This window comes from Furipterus horrens, unplaced genomic scaffold (assembly GCF_987537825.1).
Source record: "Furipterus horrens unplaced genomic scaffold, mFurHor1.1.pri manual_scaffold_4, whole genome shotgun sequence".
Taxonomy (NCBI): domain Eukaryota; kingdom Metazoa; phylum Chordata; class Mammalia; order Chiroptera; family Furipteridae; genus Furipterus; species Furipterus horrens.
Window position 1 is genome coordinate 55,977,062 of NW_028327174.1, and position 15,362 is coordinate 55,992,423.

The 15,362-nt window shown below is 41.5% G+C and overlaps 1 protein-coding gene and 2 non-coding genes across 3 annotated transcripts; all 3 read right to left on the reverse strand.

The window, feature by feature from the left end:
- Positions 1–162: 162 nt before the first annotated feature.
- On the reverse strand, positions 163–6,561 carry ATP5F1B (ATP synthase F1 subunit beta). Its single transcript, XM_090273431.1, has 10 exons — positions 6,405–6,561; positions 5,765–5,947; positions 5,341–5,515; positions 4,700–4,821; positions 4,272–4,456; positions 3,418–3,576; positions 3,173–3,295; positions 1,883–2,095; positions 1,243–1,444; positions 163–417 (listed from the first exon to the last, which is right to left on the reverse strand). Exons 1-10 carry the CDS (start codon positions 6,529–6,531, stop codon positions 320–322), a joined length of 1,587 nt encoding a protein of 528 aa, XP_090129557.1. The 5' UTR covers positions 6,532–6,561; the 3' UTR covers positions 163–319.
- On the reverse strand, positions 4,549–4,619 carry LOC150011979 (small nucleolar RNA SNORD59). Its single transcript, XR_016510973.1, has one exon. It is a non-coding gene; the product is annotated as a small nucleolar RNA SNORD59 (small nucleolar RNA).
- On the reverse strand, positions 5,625–5,699 carry LOC150011980 (small nucleolar RNA SNORD59). The gene has a single exon (XR_016510974.1). It is a non-coding gene; the product is annotated as a small nucleolar RNA SNORD59 (small nucleolar RNA).
- Positions 6,562–15,362: the final 8,801 nt, after the last annotated feature.

The window sequence follows — 15,362 nt, forward strand, 5'->3', positions numbered from 1 at the left end:
GCCTTGTTATTTCTAAATGCAACCATTTTCCCCAATGTTCATCAATCCAACACGCTGGCTTTTTTTTTCTGGATGACCCATTTCAAACGCGGCCTACTTTATTCTGTTTCTTGTGGCCACTCCAATTACTGTTGGCTGTGTGGTTAGGACAAGAAAAACAGATTTTGACGGATGCACATTTTATTGGAAACTTTAAATACTCTTCAGACAAAACACAATGTCTTTAATCACAGCGCTCATGTGGCTTACAGAGAAAACTGAAATTTTTGGATTAGGGACAAGGACAGGGACAGCTTGGAAGAAAAGTGCTAGGATTCCCTCACGAATGCTCCTCAGCCAGCTTATCAGCTTTTGCCACAGCTTCCTCAATGGGTCCCACCATATAGAAGGCCTGTTCTGGGAGATGGTCGTATTCACCTATAGAGGAAAAAGAGAAACGACAAAAACAGAAACAAAAAACGTTCAACTGGTGAGAAGTAGAGGAATATCAGCTTTCTGCAGTGTGTACTTCCCTTACCATTTGAAGCCACCAATCAGAATGTGATCAATTAATGTCCTCTAAGAAATCTTTTCTTAACTTCCCTCACAAATTCAATTTACAAGACATGGTACAGTACAAATTAAGAACAAATGGTCTACAGCCACATGACCTGGGTTCAAATTCCTTTTTAAAAAAATTTTATTTTCAGAGAAAGAAGGGAGGTTAAAAAGAGAGGGAGGGAAACATCAATGTGTGAGAGAAAGAGCTATCTGCTGCCTCTCGCCAAACCCAACCGAGGACCTGGCCTGCAACCCAGGCATGTGCCGACCAGAAATCAAACCAGCAACCTTTTGGTTCACAAGCTGGCACTTAATCCACTGAACCACACCAGCCAGGGCTGTGTTCAAATTCTTGCTCTACCTTGGCTGTGTGACATTAGAACTGTGCTGTAAGTCTCCTAATATGTAAAACAGAATAATGCCTTTCTCCTAATGATCTCGTAGAAGAGTAGCTAACACTGAACACTCAATAAGCGCTGGCTGACAAGAATCAACTAATAACATGTCTCACTCTCAGAAATAGAGTATTTCCCAAGAAAGTTAATTGGAAATAGCTTATTTTTATTTTCAAACATTATGTAATTAGGAGCAATATATTTATATAGTTTGATGGCTACTGGAATGAGAAACACAGCACCACAAGCATTTAAGACATTTCAGTTTCTTTGCCATTTATGTTCAGCTTTACACTTGAAATCTCACCTGCCAAAATCTGCTGGAATCCTTTGATGGTCTCCTTTAGGGGTACTAGTTTCCCCAGATGACCTGTGAAGACCTCAGCAACCTGGAATGGCTGAGACAAGAAACGCTGTATTTTCCGTGCACGGGACACAGTCAACTTGTCTTCCTCAGAAAGTTCATCCATACCCAGGATAGCAATGATGTCTTGGAGGGATTTGTAGTCCTATGAGAAAAGAAGAGAGCCCAAGTACATATTCACAATCTTTTAATTTGGATAAAAACCTAAGGGTTAATATCACCTTACATTCACATCGAGCTTTGTACAAAGCATTTTAGCACCTTATTTCACTTTATAAGTGAAACGAGTTAGTGAAGGAAAAGTTACATACTTGAGGTGGTCATGAGGGCCCTCGGCTAAGATCAGTGTCTTGTGCCTCCTACTCCTAGCCTGGTACGTTAGATAAAATTGGATTCCAGAGACCAAGTACTTGGAAATCTAAGTAATCCCATTAATAAGCACTAGAAACTGCTTGTCTCATTTTTCCTTGCTCTAAAGCAAATCATTCAAGTAACCAGGAAAAATTTGGTCCTAATACAGTCCCCAAATACCCTCCCTCCATATGGTTTTATGGACACTAATCTCACCCGTAATAATACTCACCTGTAGAATCTTTTGCACCCCACGGGCAACATCATAATGCTCACTGCCAACAATGTTGGGATCCATGATGCGAGAGGTGGAGTCTAGGGGATCCACAGCTGGGTAGATGCCCAGTTCAGCAATAGCACGGGACAACACAGTAGTAGCATCCAAATGAGCAAAGGTAGTGGCAGGGGCAGGATCAGTCAAGTCATCAGCAGGCACATAGATGGCCTAAAGTGAGTCAAGAAGCTATTAGGAGCAACAGAAAGCCAAGTAATTCTACTTAAGCCACCCCCTTTTCTGATCTGTCCCCATTCTCACTCCAGCTTCTTAGCACTCAAGGGTCCACCTAATAAGAGTCTTATTACCAACCCCAATAGCTGCTGAGTTTAGATTATCTGGTCCCTCTAAGCTGTGATGAAAAAAAAAATCATTCTTCCTTTTGCTTTTCATCCTACATGTTAACTATTTCATACATGTTAACTCTATTATAGTCATATCCACTTTTTGAGTTAAAAATAAACCTTGCCCTGGCTGGTGTGGCTCAGTGGGTTGGACATCATCCTGCAAACTGAAAGGCTGCAGGTTCGATTCCCAGTCAGGGCATATGCCTGGGTTGTGGGTTTGGTCCCCAGTTCGGGCACATGCAAGAGGCAACTAACTGATCAATCTTTCTTTCCCTTTCTTCCTCCCTTCCTCTCCACCCCAGAATCGGTAAGAAATTGAAAAATAAAAAACCCTGCACCACTACAATAGTTCTCCAGAAATCATTAAAGTTACTACACAATTTAGGCATTTAGATAATTTTACTATATACACGATCTATAAACATTTGAAAATCTGTAGTACATTAATACAACACATATTTACCACTCAATTTCCATGTAGTTACACGCACTCCCCCCTCAGGCTGGAAACCACTACTTTGTAATCTATATTTACATGTATACCTTCAATTACTTTAAATGAATATTTCTTTAAAAAAAAAAATTTCATTTATTTTGAGAGAGAGGGAAAGGGATGGAGAAAGAGAGGGAGAAACATCGATGCGTGGTTGCCTCTCACTCACCCTCAACCAGGGATCTGGCCCGCAACCCAGGCATGTGACCTGATTGAGAATTGAACCAGCGACTCTTTAGTTCGCAGGCCAGCGCTCAATCCACTGAGCCACACCAGCCAGGGCTAAATGAAATTTCTTAACTTTTTAGCACTTTTAACATGAACACACAAAATCTTACCCACTGTTTCAGTTAAAAGCCTCGTGAACTATAAGTAAATTAAGACTTTCATTTATTTAATTGTTCTTACCTGTACAGAAGTAATAGATCCCTTCTTGGTGGTGGTGATCCTTTCCTGCATGGTACCCATATCAGTGGCCAGGGTAGGCTGATACCCTACAGCAGAAGGGATTCTTCCCAGTAAAGCAGACACCTGGGGGAAAAGGGGGAAGACAGAACAAAAGGTGTTAGGTGTCTGCATCTTTAGCCTCATCTGCCTCATCCCACAGAAAGGTCAAATGAACCAAGCAGGCCCTCTTAAGCTTTCTCTCTTACCTCTGAGCCAGCCTGGGTGAAGCGGAAGATATTATCAATAAACAGCAGCACATCTTGACCTTCTTGGTCTCTGAAGTATTCAGCCACAGTCAGCCCAGTCAGAGCTACCCGGGCACGAGCGCCAGGAGGTTCATTCATTTGACCATACACCAGTGCTACCTGTGGTAATCATACACATTCAGAAAACCTGATTACAGAGCTCAGGGATTATGTATGCACGCTCCAAAGGTTGACTTATTCAGATATGGGAAACTCAACTGTGTTTGTGCTCTCCCCTGGCAAAAAGGGGAAAAAAAGAGAGAGAGAGAGAGAGGAGAGAGAAAAACCTGGCAGAGGAGTATGGAAGGCACATACCTAAGGTCCCCAAATCAGCTAAACCATGAAAAATCTCTCCTCAGAAGGTATAAATGTTTTTATTCACCAATTTTGTTTCCTTTTTAGAGTTGCAGTTTAAAGTACAAAAGGTAATTTCTTGTATTACTGAGGTAGAAGTCTGTAAATTAGAGGTAGTAGGAAGGAAATAAACTGTTAAGTAAAAGGTACAGAATAGGGTTAGATGAGGCATATTAACCACCTCTAACTTTCCTGAAAATTAGCTTTCAAATGATGGGTCTACCTACCATAAAGTTTGGAATTTTAATCTAATGTTAAAGAGGGAAAAAAATGTACACTCATGTATGAGAAATTGGAGGGAAAACACTGACAGGATTTCCTTTGTAGTTCCTAGGACCCTAAAGTGAAAACAAAACAAACAAACAACCAAAAATAAACCATGGCTTCAGCTAGCAATGCAGTCAACTGCAGTATTTTTCTAGCACACCTACTATATGGACATCGATCAGTTCAGTGCTAACCTTGGAGGTAGCATCTTTTAAGTTGATAACACCAGACTCAATCATTTCATGGTACAAGTCATTGCCCTCACGGGTTCTCTCACCAACACCAGCAAACACAGAATAACCACCATGGGCTTTAGCAACGTTGTTGATTAATTCCATGATCAGTACAGTCTTGCCAACTCCTGCACCACCAAAGAGCCCTGGGAGAAGTTGAGAAAAAATAAAGTTAAAAGTTCTATGTTCCTAAGAAGCAAACAAACCAAAAAAAGTTTTTTTTCCCCCAATCTTTTTTCCTTCTCAGGAATGGCATCTGGCTTCAGCAAACTCAGAAGAACGAAAGTCAGAAGCTACTCATCAGCGAGGGATAGTACCCACTCATAACATGGTAGGATTTTTTTCTTCCCGCGTTAGGTTTGGAAAATATGTACCCATCACTAACATACCAATTTTGCCACCCTTGGCATAGGGAGCCAGGAGATCCACAACTTTGATACCAGTAACCAGAATTTCCTGCTCAACACTCATCTCCATGAATTCAGGAGCCTCAGCATGAATAGGAGCAAATCTGCAAAGGCAGAAGAGAAGATCGGTGTCTAGTCATTTTGAAGGGTTCTTCTCAATCCTCAAGTCTAACCCTTTACTCATAGTCTCATCTCCTCTTACAAGAGGGATTTCATTATCTTGGGATGCAATAATCCCTTTCTCTGACAACTTTAATTTTCATAAAGACTTTCCTTTTACCAAGTCCTAACCTAATAGCACTTCTGCAATACCAATAGGAAATACAAGATAATATAAGCTCTGGAAACCCCACAGCATAAGCCACTGGTTCTAAAACCCAAGTAATCAACTTGGATCCTAAGTAGCAGGCCTCTTACAATTAGAATTCGTGTACCCTTAATTTTTTTGTTGTTTGTTTTTTTTAGGAAAAAACTGCATTGTGTGGCTTTAATAATTAAATATCTCAATATTTCAAGCATTTTCTATAGGAAAATTCTGCCATTCTATAAGGTGTTAAGTAATGTATAAAACTGCAAGAAAAAGCAGTTCCTTTGTGTGTAGATGCAGCAAGGGGGATCCTTACTGTTTGGTTTTGATGGGGCCTCTCTCATCAATAGGTTCTCCAATGACATTCATAATTCTGCCCAAGGTTTCAGGACCAACGGGAATTTTGATTGGCGCACCAGAATCCAGGACTTTCTGGCCTCTAACCAAGCCTTCTGTACCATCCATGGCAATGGTCCTTACTGTACTCTCACCTGTCAGATAAAGGCATTGCTGCAGGATGATACATAAAAATAAGTTGACTTCATGGTATTTATTTAACAAAAATGTAGGTGGCATGAAAGACCCAAATTAACCAAGACTCCTTCTCAGTAACTAAATGTAGCTTCAGCAAACTCAAAAGAACGAAAGTCATTTTGATAAAATCATCATAGAAGACAGCCCCCCGGTTTGGGGAATTTTGGGCTAAACAAACTCTAATATTTCTAACAAATTCTACTTACCCAAATGCTGGGCCACCTCCAAAACCAGCCTGGTCTCCCTGCCTTGCACCTCTAGGGCATTTAGGATGGGTGGTAGTCCCTCATCGAACTGGACGTCCACCACTGCACCGATGACAGCCACGATCCGCCCAGTGGCGGCGCCTGCCTTAGGCGAAGGAGACGTTTGGGCGGCATAGTCTCTGGCTAACAGACAAAAAAGATATTGGAAGGAGCTGGGGTCAGGGCAGTTAAAGGTCACTGGAAGCCCGGACTTAACCCACAAGGACCGGTGAATTCAGTCCAGGCCCAGCCTCCTTCCGCTTGCAGGGAAGGCGTGTCCAGAGAAAGCGCCTGCACAATCTTCAATCCTTATGCACAAAACCCCGTTATTAGAGAGCTCGGTGCCCCCCATTCTACGGGAAGGTCACTGCACCTGCCCTCAATCTTCGGTCACATTGTGCCCCTTTTCCAAAATGAGGCGGAATTAGATCAAAAAAAGCTCCCAAGGGTGAACCGTTCTTGTTCTCCAGACGTTACAGGGCAGCAGCTGGCCCTGGCGTCCTCCTACCCCCGGACACCTTAGGCCCGATTGACAATCGGCTCGGGACTCAAGGTCATGGGGCTGCAGAAACAAGCCCAGCTCCTAGAAAAAGGCACTTACCAGGCTGGAGCGCTCCCGGTGCGGCCCGCAGTAAGAGCTGAGCTTGGGGTAACGGCGCTGAAGGACTGAGTCCCCGCAAGGCCCCAGAGGCCGAGACTGCGGCGACACGACCCACAAGCCCCAACATGGCGGAGTCCGGGTGGAGACTGAACGCAGCAGCGGTAGCACCCTCCAACACCCCGGCAATTGGGGCGAGGCCTACTCTTCATCAGGCACATCCATTGGATAAACTTTCTGCTTATCATTCTCAGCGCTGATACTATAGGTTAATAATCTCTCATCGTCTCAACAGTTGGTCAAAATTGGTACTTATCTGAATTCCTTTTTTTTATTGGACATTGTCAGGCAAGGTGCATCCCTAAGAGCCTCAAAACATAATTGGACAACAGGGATGTCAGTTGGAGGCAGTATTTGGCGGAACTACGTTTAGAAAAAGGGCCGACTTCCTGTTGGGAAGCACGTGGGCTGTCTGACTGCCCTTGGGTTCTCTCCCTAGGAAGGACCTTGAGCTAGCTGGGTGACAGTCTCAGGGGCGGGAGTTAGGGAAGTGGTATATTCGTGAAGCCCCACAGACGGTGACCTTGGCGAAGCCAGGAGCCTTCCTTAAGAGACAAAAAACGACTTTTCTTTTGCAGTAGTGAGACTGGAAGTTTACAGAACTGCTCAGAGGGTCAGGAATCCAGACAGAATGTCTATCACTTAACGCTGTACAATGAAGGAAATTAATATCATTTAATAGATGTGTGCTAGACACTGAAGAGACATAAATAAGACTTAGGAGCTCCCTTTTAAGGACAGAGGAGCAAACGATGCAGTAAAGTGTGATGGGTCCTGGTTAAGTGGGTGCATGAAGGAGGAGCGCATAAGATGAGGGGGAGCCCTGGCTGGTGTGGTTTAGTGGATTAAGTGCTGGCTTATGAACCAAAGGGTGGCCGGTTCGATTTCCACTCAGGCCATATGCATGGGTTTTGGGCCAGGTCGCCAGTTGGGGGCGAGCCAGACATCGATGTTTCTCTCCCACTCCTCCCTCCCTTCCCCTCTCTCTTATTTAAAAAAAGAAAGTAAGTTGAAGGGGAAGGGAAATTGCCTCAAAGTGGAGAGTCTGCCTTGGCTGGTATGGCTTCGTTGATTGGAGCAACCTCCAGTAAACCAAAAAGTTGCGGTTTTGAAAGGTCAGGGGTTTTTATTCCAGGTTAGGGCTCATGCCTGGATTGCAGTTCCCTCCGCTACCGGTGGGGGCGAGTACAGGAGGCAACCGATTCACGTTTCTCTCACATGAATGTCTCTGTCTCTGTCTCTGTCTCTGTCTCTGTCTCTCTCTCAAAATAAAATGGGCAAAGGACTTGCTAGGCCTTCAAAAAAAAAAAAAAAAAGGTGGAGGGGGGCTGAACTGTTGTGAAACAGGAGTAGAAATTCCTGGGGTAAATACGAAGGAGGAATATTCCTAGCACACGTTTGTGTGAAAGAGCATGTTCCTTTTGTGGAAATACAGGTGAGGAAGTTTGGAGGTGAGGAGGGGAAAAAGAGAGGGTAGTAAAGAGATCAGTACAAAGATAGTCTCAGGGCTTTAAATGCAAGTGGATGCTAGACAGAGGAGACAGGTAGGTGTGTGGAAGTGTTCCCTGAGTATGGAAAATCATAGAATAAATGGCATTCTTTTCTGTAGTATTGATTTTATTCAGAGTATTTGGGAACAGGATGGGGGAGGCTCAGTCTGTTAGAATAAACGTGAGCATATGGAGGAGTTCAGCATGGAGCTACCTTCTTCAAACTCTCTCACAAGCCCACGTTAGTTCTCATTTTTCTGCATATCGTAAAAAAGTTTCCTGTTTGGCATTGTAGAGCTAGCTATTTAAGGTTTTGAAAGAGAAAACAGGAAGAGAAGAGAAAGTTAAATTAGAAGTACCTATGGTAATCTTGCCTAGTAAGAGGGATAGAACCCAAGAAAAACAGCAACATGTATGGAGCAAGCAGAGAAAAAAGAACCATCAAAGAAACAGTACAGTAATAAAAGCACCAAGGAACTTAAGAATCAGGGAAAAGAGCCCTGGCCGGGTGCCTGAATTAGTTGGAGTGTTGTCCCACACACAGAAGATTTTGGGTTAGATTCCTGGTCAGGGTGAGAATAGACCAATTGATGTTTCTCTCTCTCTCTCCCCTTCCCCAGCTTTCTCTTTCTAAAATCAATAAACATATCCTTAGGACTTAAATTTAAAAAATTAAAAAGAGCCCTGGCCACTTGGAGCGTCGTGCTGTACAGAGAAAGGTTGCAGTTTCAATTCCTGGTTAGGGAACATACCTAGGTTGCAGGTTCCATTTCCTGGTTGGGGCAGGTACTAAAGGCAACCAATCAATGATTTCTCTTCTCCTCTCCTTCCCTCCTCTCCCGTTCCTTCCCCTTCCCTCTTCTCTCTCCCACCTTCCTTCCCTTGGTTTCTCTCTAAAAAGCGATGAAAACGTGTCCTTGGTTGAGGATAAAAAAAAAAAGAATCAAGGAAAAGAGCCCTGACTGAGTAGCTAAGTTGGTTAAAGCGTCTTGATACACCAAGATTGTAGGTTTGATCTGTGGTCAGGGCACATATAAGAATCAGTCAATGGCCATGGCTGGTGTGGCTCAGTGGATTGGGCCTGTGAACTGAAAGGTTGAGTTGAAGGTTCAATCCCAGTCAAGGCACATGCCTGGGTTGTGGGCCAGGTCCCCAGTTGTGGACGTGGGAGAGACAACCAATCAATGTTTCTATTGCACATCATGTTTCCTCTCCCTCTTTTTCTGAGACTCCCTTTCTCTCTTTTTAAAAATAAATAAATATAAAATCTTTTAAAATTTGAGTTTCCATCACTAAAGCATGAGGCATGGAGACAGCCTCCCTCAGTCCTGGAAAAAGTCTGAACCATGTCTCCCATTTCTATGACTGGGTGTACAGGATCCTAGCCTTAATGAAGCTAGGGGATAGACAGATACAGCCCCTTTCCTCCAGAAGGGTACATCTGGTCATTATTGTTAATACTGAGAATGACTCAAATGGAAAACTCCATGTGAATTTAGTTTCCCTGAAAAGACTAGACAGGTGAAAGAAACTTTTAATAGCCCAGGTCTTTAAGTTAGCTGCCCATATTAGAAAAGAAAAAAAAATCAACCAATTAATGCATGGATAAGTGGAACAATAAAGCAATGCTTCTCTCTCCACCCTCCCTTCTTCTAAAATAAATTTGAAAAAAAGAATCAAAGAAACAATATTTAGGAGAAAAGTGGTTAATAGTATCAATCACATTACCATATAAAATAAGGGCTGAAGAGAACCAACTGGGTTTGGCAACCAGGAATTCATTCCACGATAAAGTGGGTCAAAGGTAATTTCAATGGGCTGCATCAATTAACACCAGATACAGTTTTTTTTTTAAAGTAGTTTTGATCTATACTCTTTCCATTATGTTGGGCAGCATCCCGGTTAAGAGACCTATATATTCCACTGGCTTCCCTCAACTAGTAGAGATGAAGTTTCTGTAGATAGGATACTCCTTAAAAGTATTGCCACTGGAGCCATGTCACTAGGCAAGTTATTTAAAATCTCTGTACATCACTTCCCTCACAAAAAAAAGATAATAAAATGGGAATAATTTCATAGGATTGTCTTGAGAATGAAGTATATTAATACATGAAAGAAGCATTTGGAACAATGCCTAGCACATAGCGCTATTTGTGTAAGCTAGTATTTTTACTTACTGTTGATTTAGTGGGAAGATCCTTTGGTCTTGGCTGAAATTTTATTAACCATCAAACACAGTTAAAATAACACTTAACTTAATCCAGGTGTAAGATTTTCAAATAAATTTCCAGGTTACTAAAGCTCATTACTTTTTGAAAAGTATCACACGTTTGTCCTCTTAACAGATTATCAAGTAATTTAAACTTTTTCTTGAACATTTGGGTTATTAAATCTTTGTAACACATTGCAAAGCTAAATGCTTAAATGTTACTGAGGTGGATATATAGAGCCATTTCTCCATTATGTTTTGTGAACTTTTAATTTTTCTAACTCCTTTGCTGTCAATGTTTGCCCTCAGCAATGTCCTGTCCTCTTCTGAAATCAGATTACGTACTAAATTGATAAGTAATGTTGTCTAAAATAAAAGCAAACTTGACTAGCTTGGGTTGAAATAGGCTTTAAGTCTTTCTGAACAAATAATGTCATCTGGAGTTCTAACATGTTATGGTCCTATTTCATATTTCTTGATTCCCAGATATCAGGTAATATTTCATGTAAAATACAAGTTACTTTACATGGAACTAATCAAACATCTAATTTGATTTCTTACCTGAAGTTAATTTCAAATGACTGACCCCATAATTTATGACTGAAAACCACTTCAGTTTTGTCTTAAAGTGAAAATTGCATTTTCTGTCAACTCCTTGTTTTATTGCCATCCACGATGATCATGTTCCATATTCTTCCACTATGGTAATTGGTGGAATGTCTTTTGATTCTACCATATTTTAATTAAAAAAGAAAAAGATTTTATTTATTTTTAGAGAGAGAGGAAGGGAAAGAGGGAGAGAAACATCAGTTGCCTCTCACTGGTCCCCACCTGGGGACCTGGCCCGCAACCCAGGCATATGGCCTGACTGGGAATCGAGCCAGTGACCTCTCGGTTTGTGGGACGAAACCCAACCCACTGAACCACACCAGTCAGGGCTACCACATTCCATTCATTCATTCATTTATAGAGAGGGAGGAAGGGAGAGGGAGAGGAAAAAGATATTGCTTTTTTGTTCCTCTTACTTATGCATTTCACTGTTTTTTTTATGTGCTCCAACTGGGGAATCAAATCTGCAACCTTGGCTTATCGGAATGATGCTCTAGCCAGTTGAGCTAGCTGGCCAGGGCCTCTACCACATTTCTTAAAATCATCTTGGGTGATTTAAAATCCCACAAAAATAGCCCTAGCTGGTGTGCCTCAGTGGATTGAGTGCTGACCTGTGAACCAAAGGGTTGCCGGTTTGATTCCCAGTCAGGCCACGTGCCTGGTTGCAGGCCAGGTACCCACTTGGGGGCGTGTGAGAGGCAGTCGCACATTGATGTTTCTCTTCCTCTTTCTCCTTCCCTTCTGCTCTTTAAAAAAAATAGACAAAATCTTTTTAAGAAATTCATGAAACCAATCCATTCAGTACTGTACCTTCAGAGTTAATTTCTTCAATTCCAATTACTTTCACATTTCACTTAAGCATCCTACTTCCCAGTCATTCCCAACTTTTATCACCCTGAAAAGTTCCTCAGAAATCCAATATTCTCAGACCACAATATTTTTTACAGTACATAAACATATTCTTAGGTATAAAGGATTAGAATAAGGCTTTTCATCACTACCATGAAAATCTCACTCCCCTTCCCAGAAATAAGCACTAAAAAACATTTTGAATATATCGCATTAACTTTCTATCCACTCCATATCCATATAATGGAATGGGTTTTTGAAAAACTCAATGGAAGCACACTTACCGAACTTACGAGTCTTCTGACTTTTTTTTTTGGAGAAATTTTTGTGTCAGTACATTTACATTTACTTTATCGATCATGAGTACACATTATGCCATAAGAATGTGTAATAATTTACTCCATTAATGGTCGCTTGGGTCATGTCAAATGATTAATACATGTAATATTGAATGAAAAAAGATCTTATACACATCATTGTGTGCACCATCTAGTAAACTGTAGATTCCTAGATGTTCATTTAAATCTGCCAAATGGCCTTGTAAAGCCATCTTGCTAATTTACCAAGTCCCCCCCCTTTTTTTTTTTTTGGTTTTTCAATTACAGTTGTCCCCTTTTCCCCCAATTTCTCTCCCCCACCCAACCCACCCCCTCTCCCGCAACAAAATTTTTTAAAAAATGTGGTTAATACTAAATGAATAAAATTACTTCGATTAAATTTTCATTTCCCTAATTTCTACTAAGATGGAATACTTCATGTTTATTGGTTATTTATTTCTTCAGTGAATTCCTGTCCCTACCTTTTGCCCATTTTCCTATTGGCTTGTCATTGATTATAAGTGATCTTCAAATGCTTTGTTAAGTATGATGTAAATATTTTCTTCTAGTTACGTCACTTATATTTTAACCTATGTAATTTTTTAAAAGTATATTGTTTTTACAGTAGTCCCAATTTTTTTTCCCTTTGCTCCCCTCTGCCCAGTACCCCCCTTCTCTCCAGCAATCCCACCCCCCTTAGTTCATGTCCATGGGTCATGCATTTAAATTTTTAAAATTCACCCTTTCGTGTATTATTAACTTCCCCCTGTCTATTTTGTACCATTCAATTATGCTTCTTAATCTCTGCACCATTTCCCCATTTCTCCCCCTTCCCCCTCCCAGCTGGTAACTCTCCAAATGATCTCCATACCTATGATTCTGTTCCTATTCTGGTTTGCTTAGTTGGATTTTTTTTTTTTTTTAGATAAAAAATAAAAGTTGTTTGTTGTCATTTTAATGTTCATAATTTTGATCTTTTTCTTAAGTAAGTCCTTTTAACATTTCATATAATAATTGCTTGGTGATGACGAACTCCTTTAGCTTTATCTTGACTGGGAAGAACTTGATCTGCCCATCCATTCTAAATGATAGCTTTGCTGGATAGAGTAATCTTGGTTTGTAGGTCCTTGCTTTTCATCACCTTGAATACTTCTTGCCAGCCCCTTCTTGCCTACAAAGTTTCTTTTGAGAAATCAGCTGATAGTCTTACAGGCACCCCTTTGTGGGTAACTCTCTGCTTTTCTCTTGTTGCTTTTAAGATTTCCTCTTTATCTTGAATGTTTGGCATTTTATTTATGATGTGTCTTGTTGTGGTCCTCCTTGGGTCTAACTTGTTTGGGACTCTCTCTGCTTCCAGGACATGTATGTCTATTTCCTTCGCCAAATTTGGGACGTTTTCCTTCATTATTTTTTCACATAAGCTTTCAATTTCTTGCTCTTCTCCTTCTCCTTCTGGCACCCCTATTATTCGGATGTTGGTATGTTTAAAGTTGTCCCAGAAGTTCCTATGCCTCTCCCCATTTTTTTCAATTCTTGTTTCCTCATTCTGTACTGGTTGACTATTTCTTCCTTATGTTCCAAATCATTGATTTGAACCTCAGCTTCCTTCCCTTCACCATTGGTTTTGTGTGGATTTTCCATTTCATTTAGCACAGCCTTCACTTCTTCCCTTATGTGTTTGCCATACTTAAGCATATCTGTCAAGCCTGTGACATCTTTATCACCAGTGTTTTGAACTCTTCATCTGTTAGGCTGGCTATCTCCTTATCACTTAGTTCTCTCACTGGAACCTTATCTGTTCCCTCTTTTGGGCCATACTATTCTGTCTCCTGTGTTTGTTTGCCTCTGTGTCTTAGGTACAGCTGCCACACCTGTCGTTTTAAGGGGCGGAGCCTTAAGTATTCATCAGTAATAGGCAACCTGTTTCATCACGTTGTGGTGCTGTGGGGGAGGGGTCTGAGAGGGAACAATGCCGCTTGCTCAGCACTCGCCCCTTTTCCAGGCACTTCTCCCACTTCCTAAGGGACTGGCGCCTCTAGCTGTTGTCCTGGCTGTTGTTCCCAGAATGGGGGGGTCTGTGGACATTCTAGGACCGTCGGGGTCCTTTACATAAGCAGACTCCACTGAGAGACCACCAGTTTCTTCCTCCGCCCCTCACTGGTTTGCACAGTCAGAAGCAATGAGGCTCTATTTTCCCCAGTGCTGGGACTGTGAGCAGTAGCCTGGTCTGGTGCTGGGAGCACTTTTCAGGTGTCCCTTCCGTTTTTAAAATGTGCGACCATGCTTTTTGCTGGCCTGCCGCTGCCACCACACTGTGTCCTCTCCGCTCTGGCTCCGCCCCTCCTGTCTGGGTATTTGTTTTGTTGAACTTCCAGCTCAATTTTCTGGAACTTCTCTAACCTATGTAATTTAATGCCAGATTTAACTTCTTTGCAGCTTTTAGGCTTTTTGTATCATGCTTGGAAAGACTTCTGCTTATGATTAGGTAAGAATTTGATTAATGAACTTTTTTTCCATGAGTGGACCAGGAACTACCTGCACAGGTAACTACTAGATAGTGGTGTAATTAACACGTTGCGTATCTGGGAATTTAAATTCCTTTTAGAAATGACAAGAATTCTTGCCACCTGTATGCAATGTGTTAAAAAAATTCAGTTTCAGTCACACTAACCACATTTCATAGCTGTATGTGGTTGCTAGGTACTGTATCAATGGATAGGTTTCTTTCATTACAAAAATTCACACTAGATGGGACTGATAATCTCAGCAGGACCAACTGACTCAATCTGCATTTTAGATCTAAAACAGTGGTTATCAAATTTTGAATCAGAATAACCCTTTCAAGTTTGACTGAGGTCTGTTTGGGGGCCCAGAATTTTATATTTCTAACCAATTTCTAGGTGGGACTTATGCTGCTAGTCCAGGGACACTTCAATGACCTGAATTATCAGTTAAATTGTCAATTCCTGGGCCCCATACGCACCTACTAAAGCCTTTCCCAGAGTTGATATCTAGGAATCCACATTATCAGAGCCCCATGATTTTGAGTTTGAGAACCACTGGGTTCAAGATGCACCAGAGGGATAGAGAAAGGGAAGGAAGCAGAGTTAAGAGGCTATTTAGTTGTGAGAAAAGAACAATGGTTGAGAGACAGGTATACTCCTCATGGGAGCTAGTTAGTTGTATGGGAAGCAGCTTTACAGTTCTCACTCCTTAACTTAGGATCATTATGATCCAGCCAACAGAATGGGTTGCTAAATAAGAGTATTCAAGTGAAGGTCACTGTTTTGAGGCTAAGAAATTTAGGCTTGAGTTAACAGTTTCTTCACATAAACAACGAAATTATCCAGGCTGACGATGTAACTCATAACCAAGTGACATGATTTGGTCTTCACTTTGGAAGACTGTTAAGTATTAAGAACAAAGC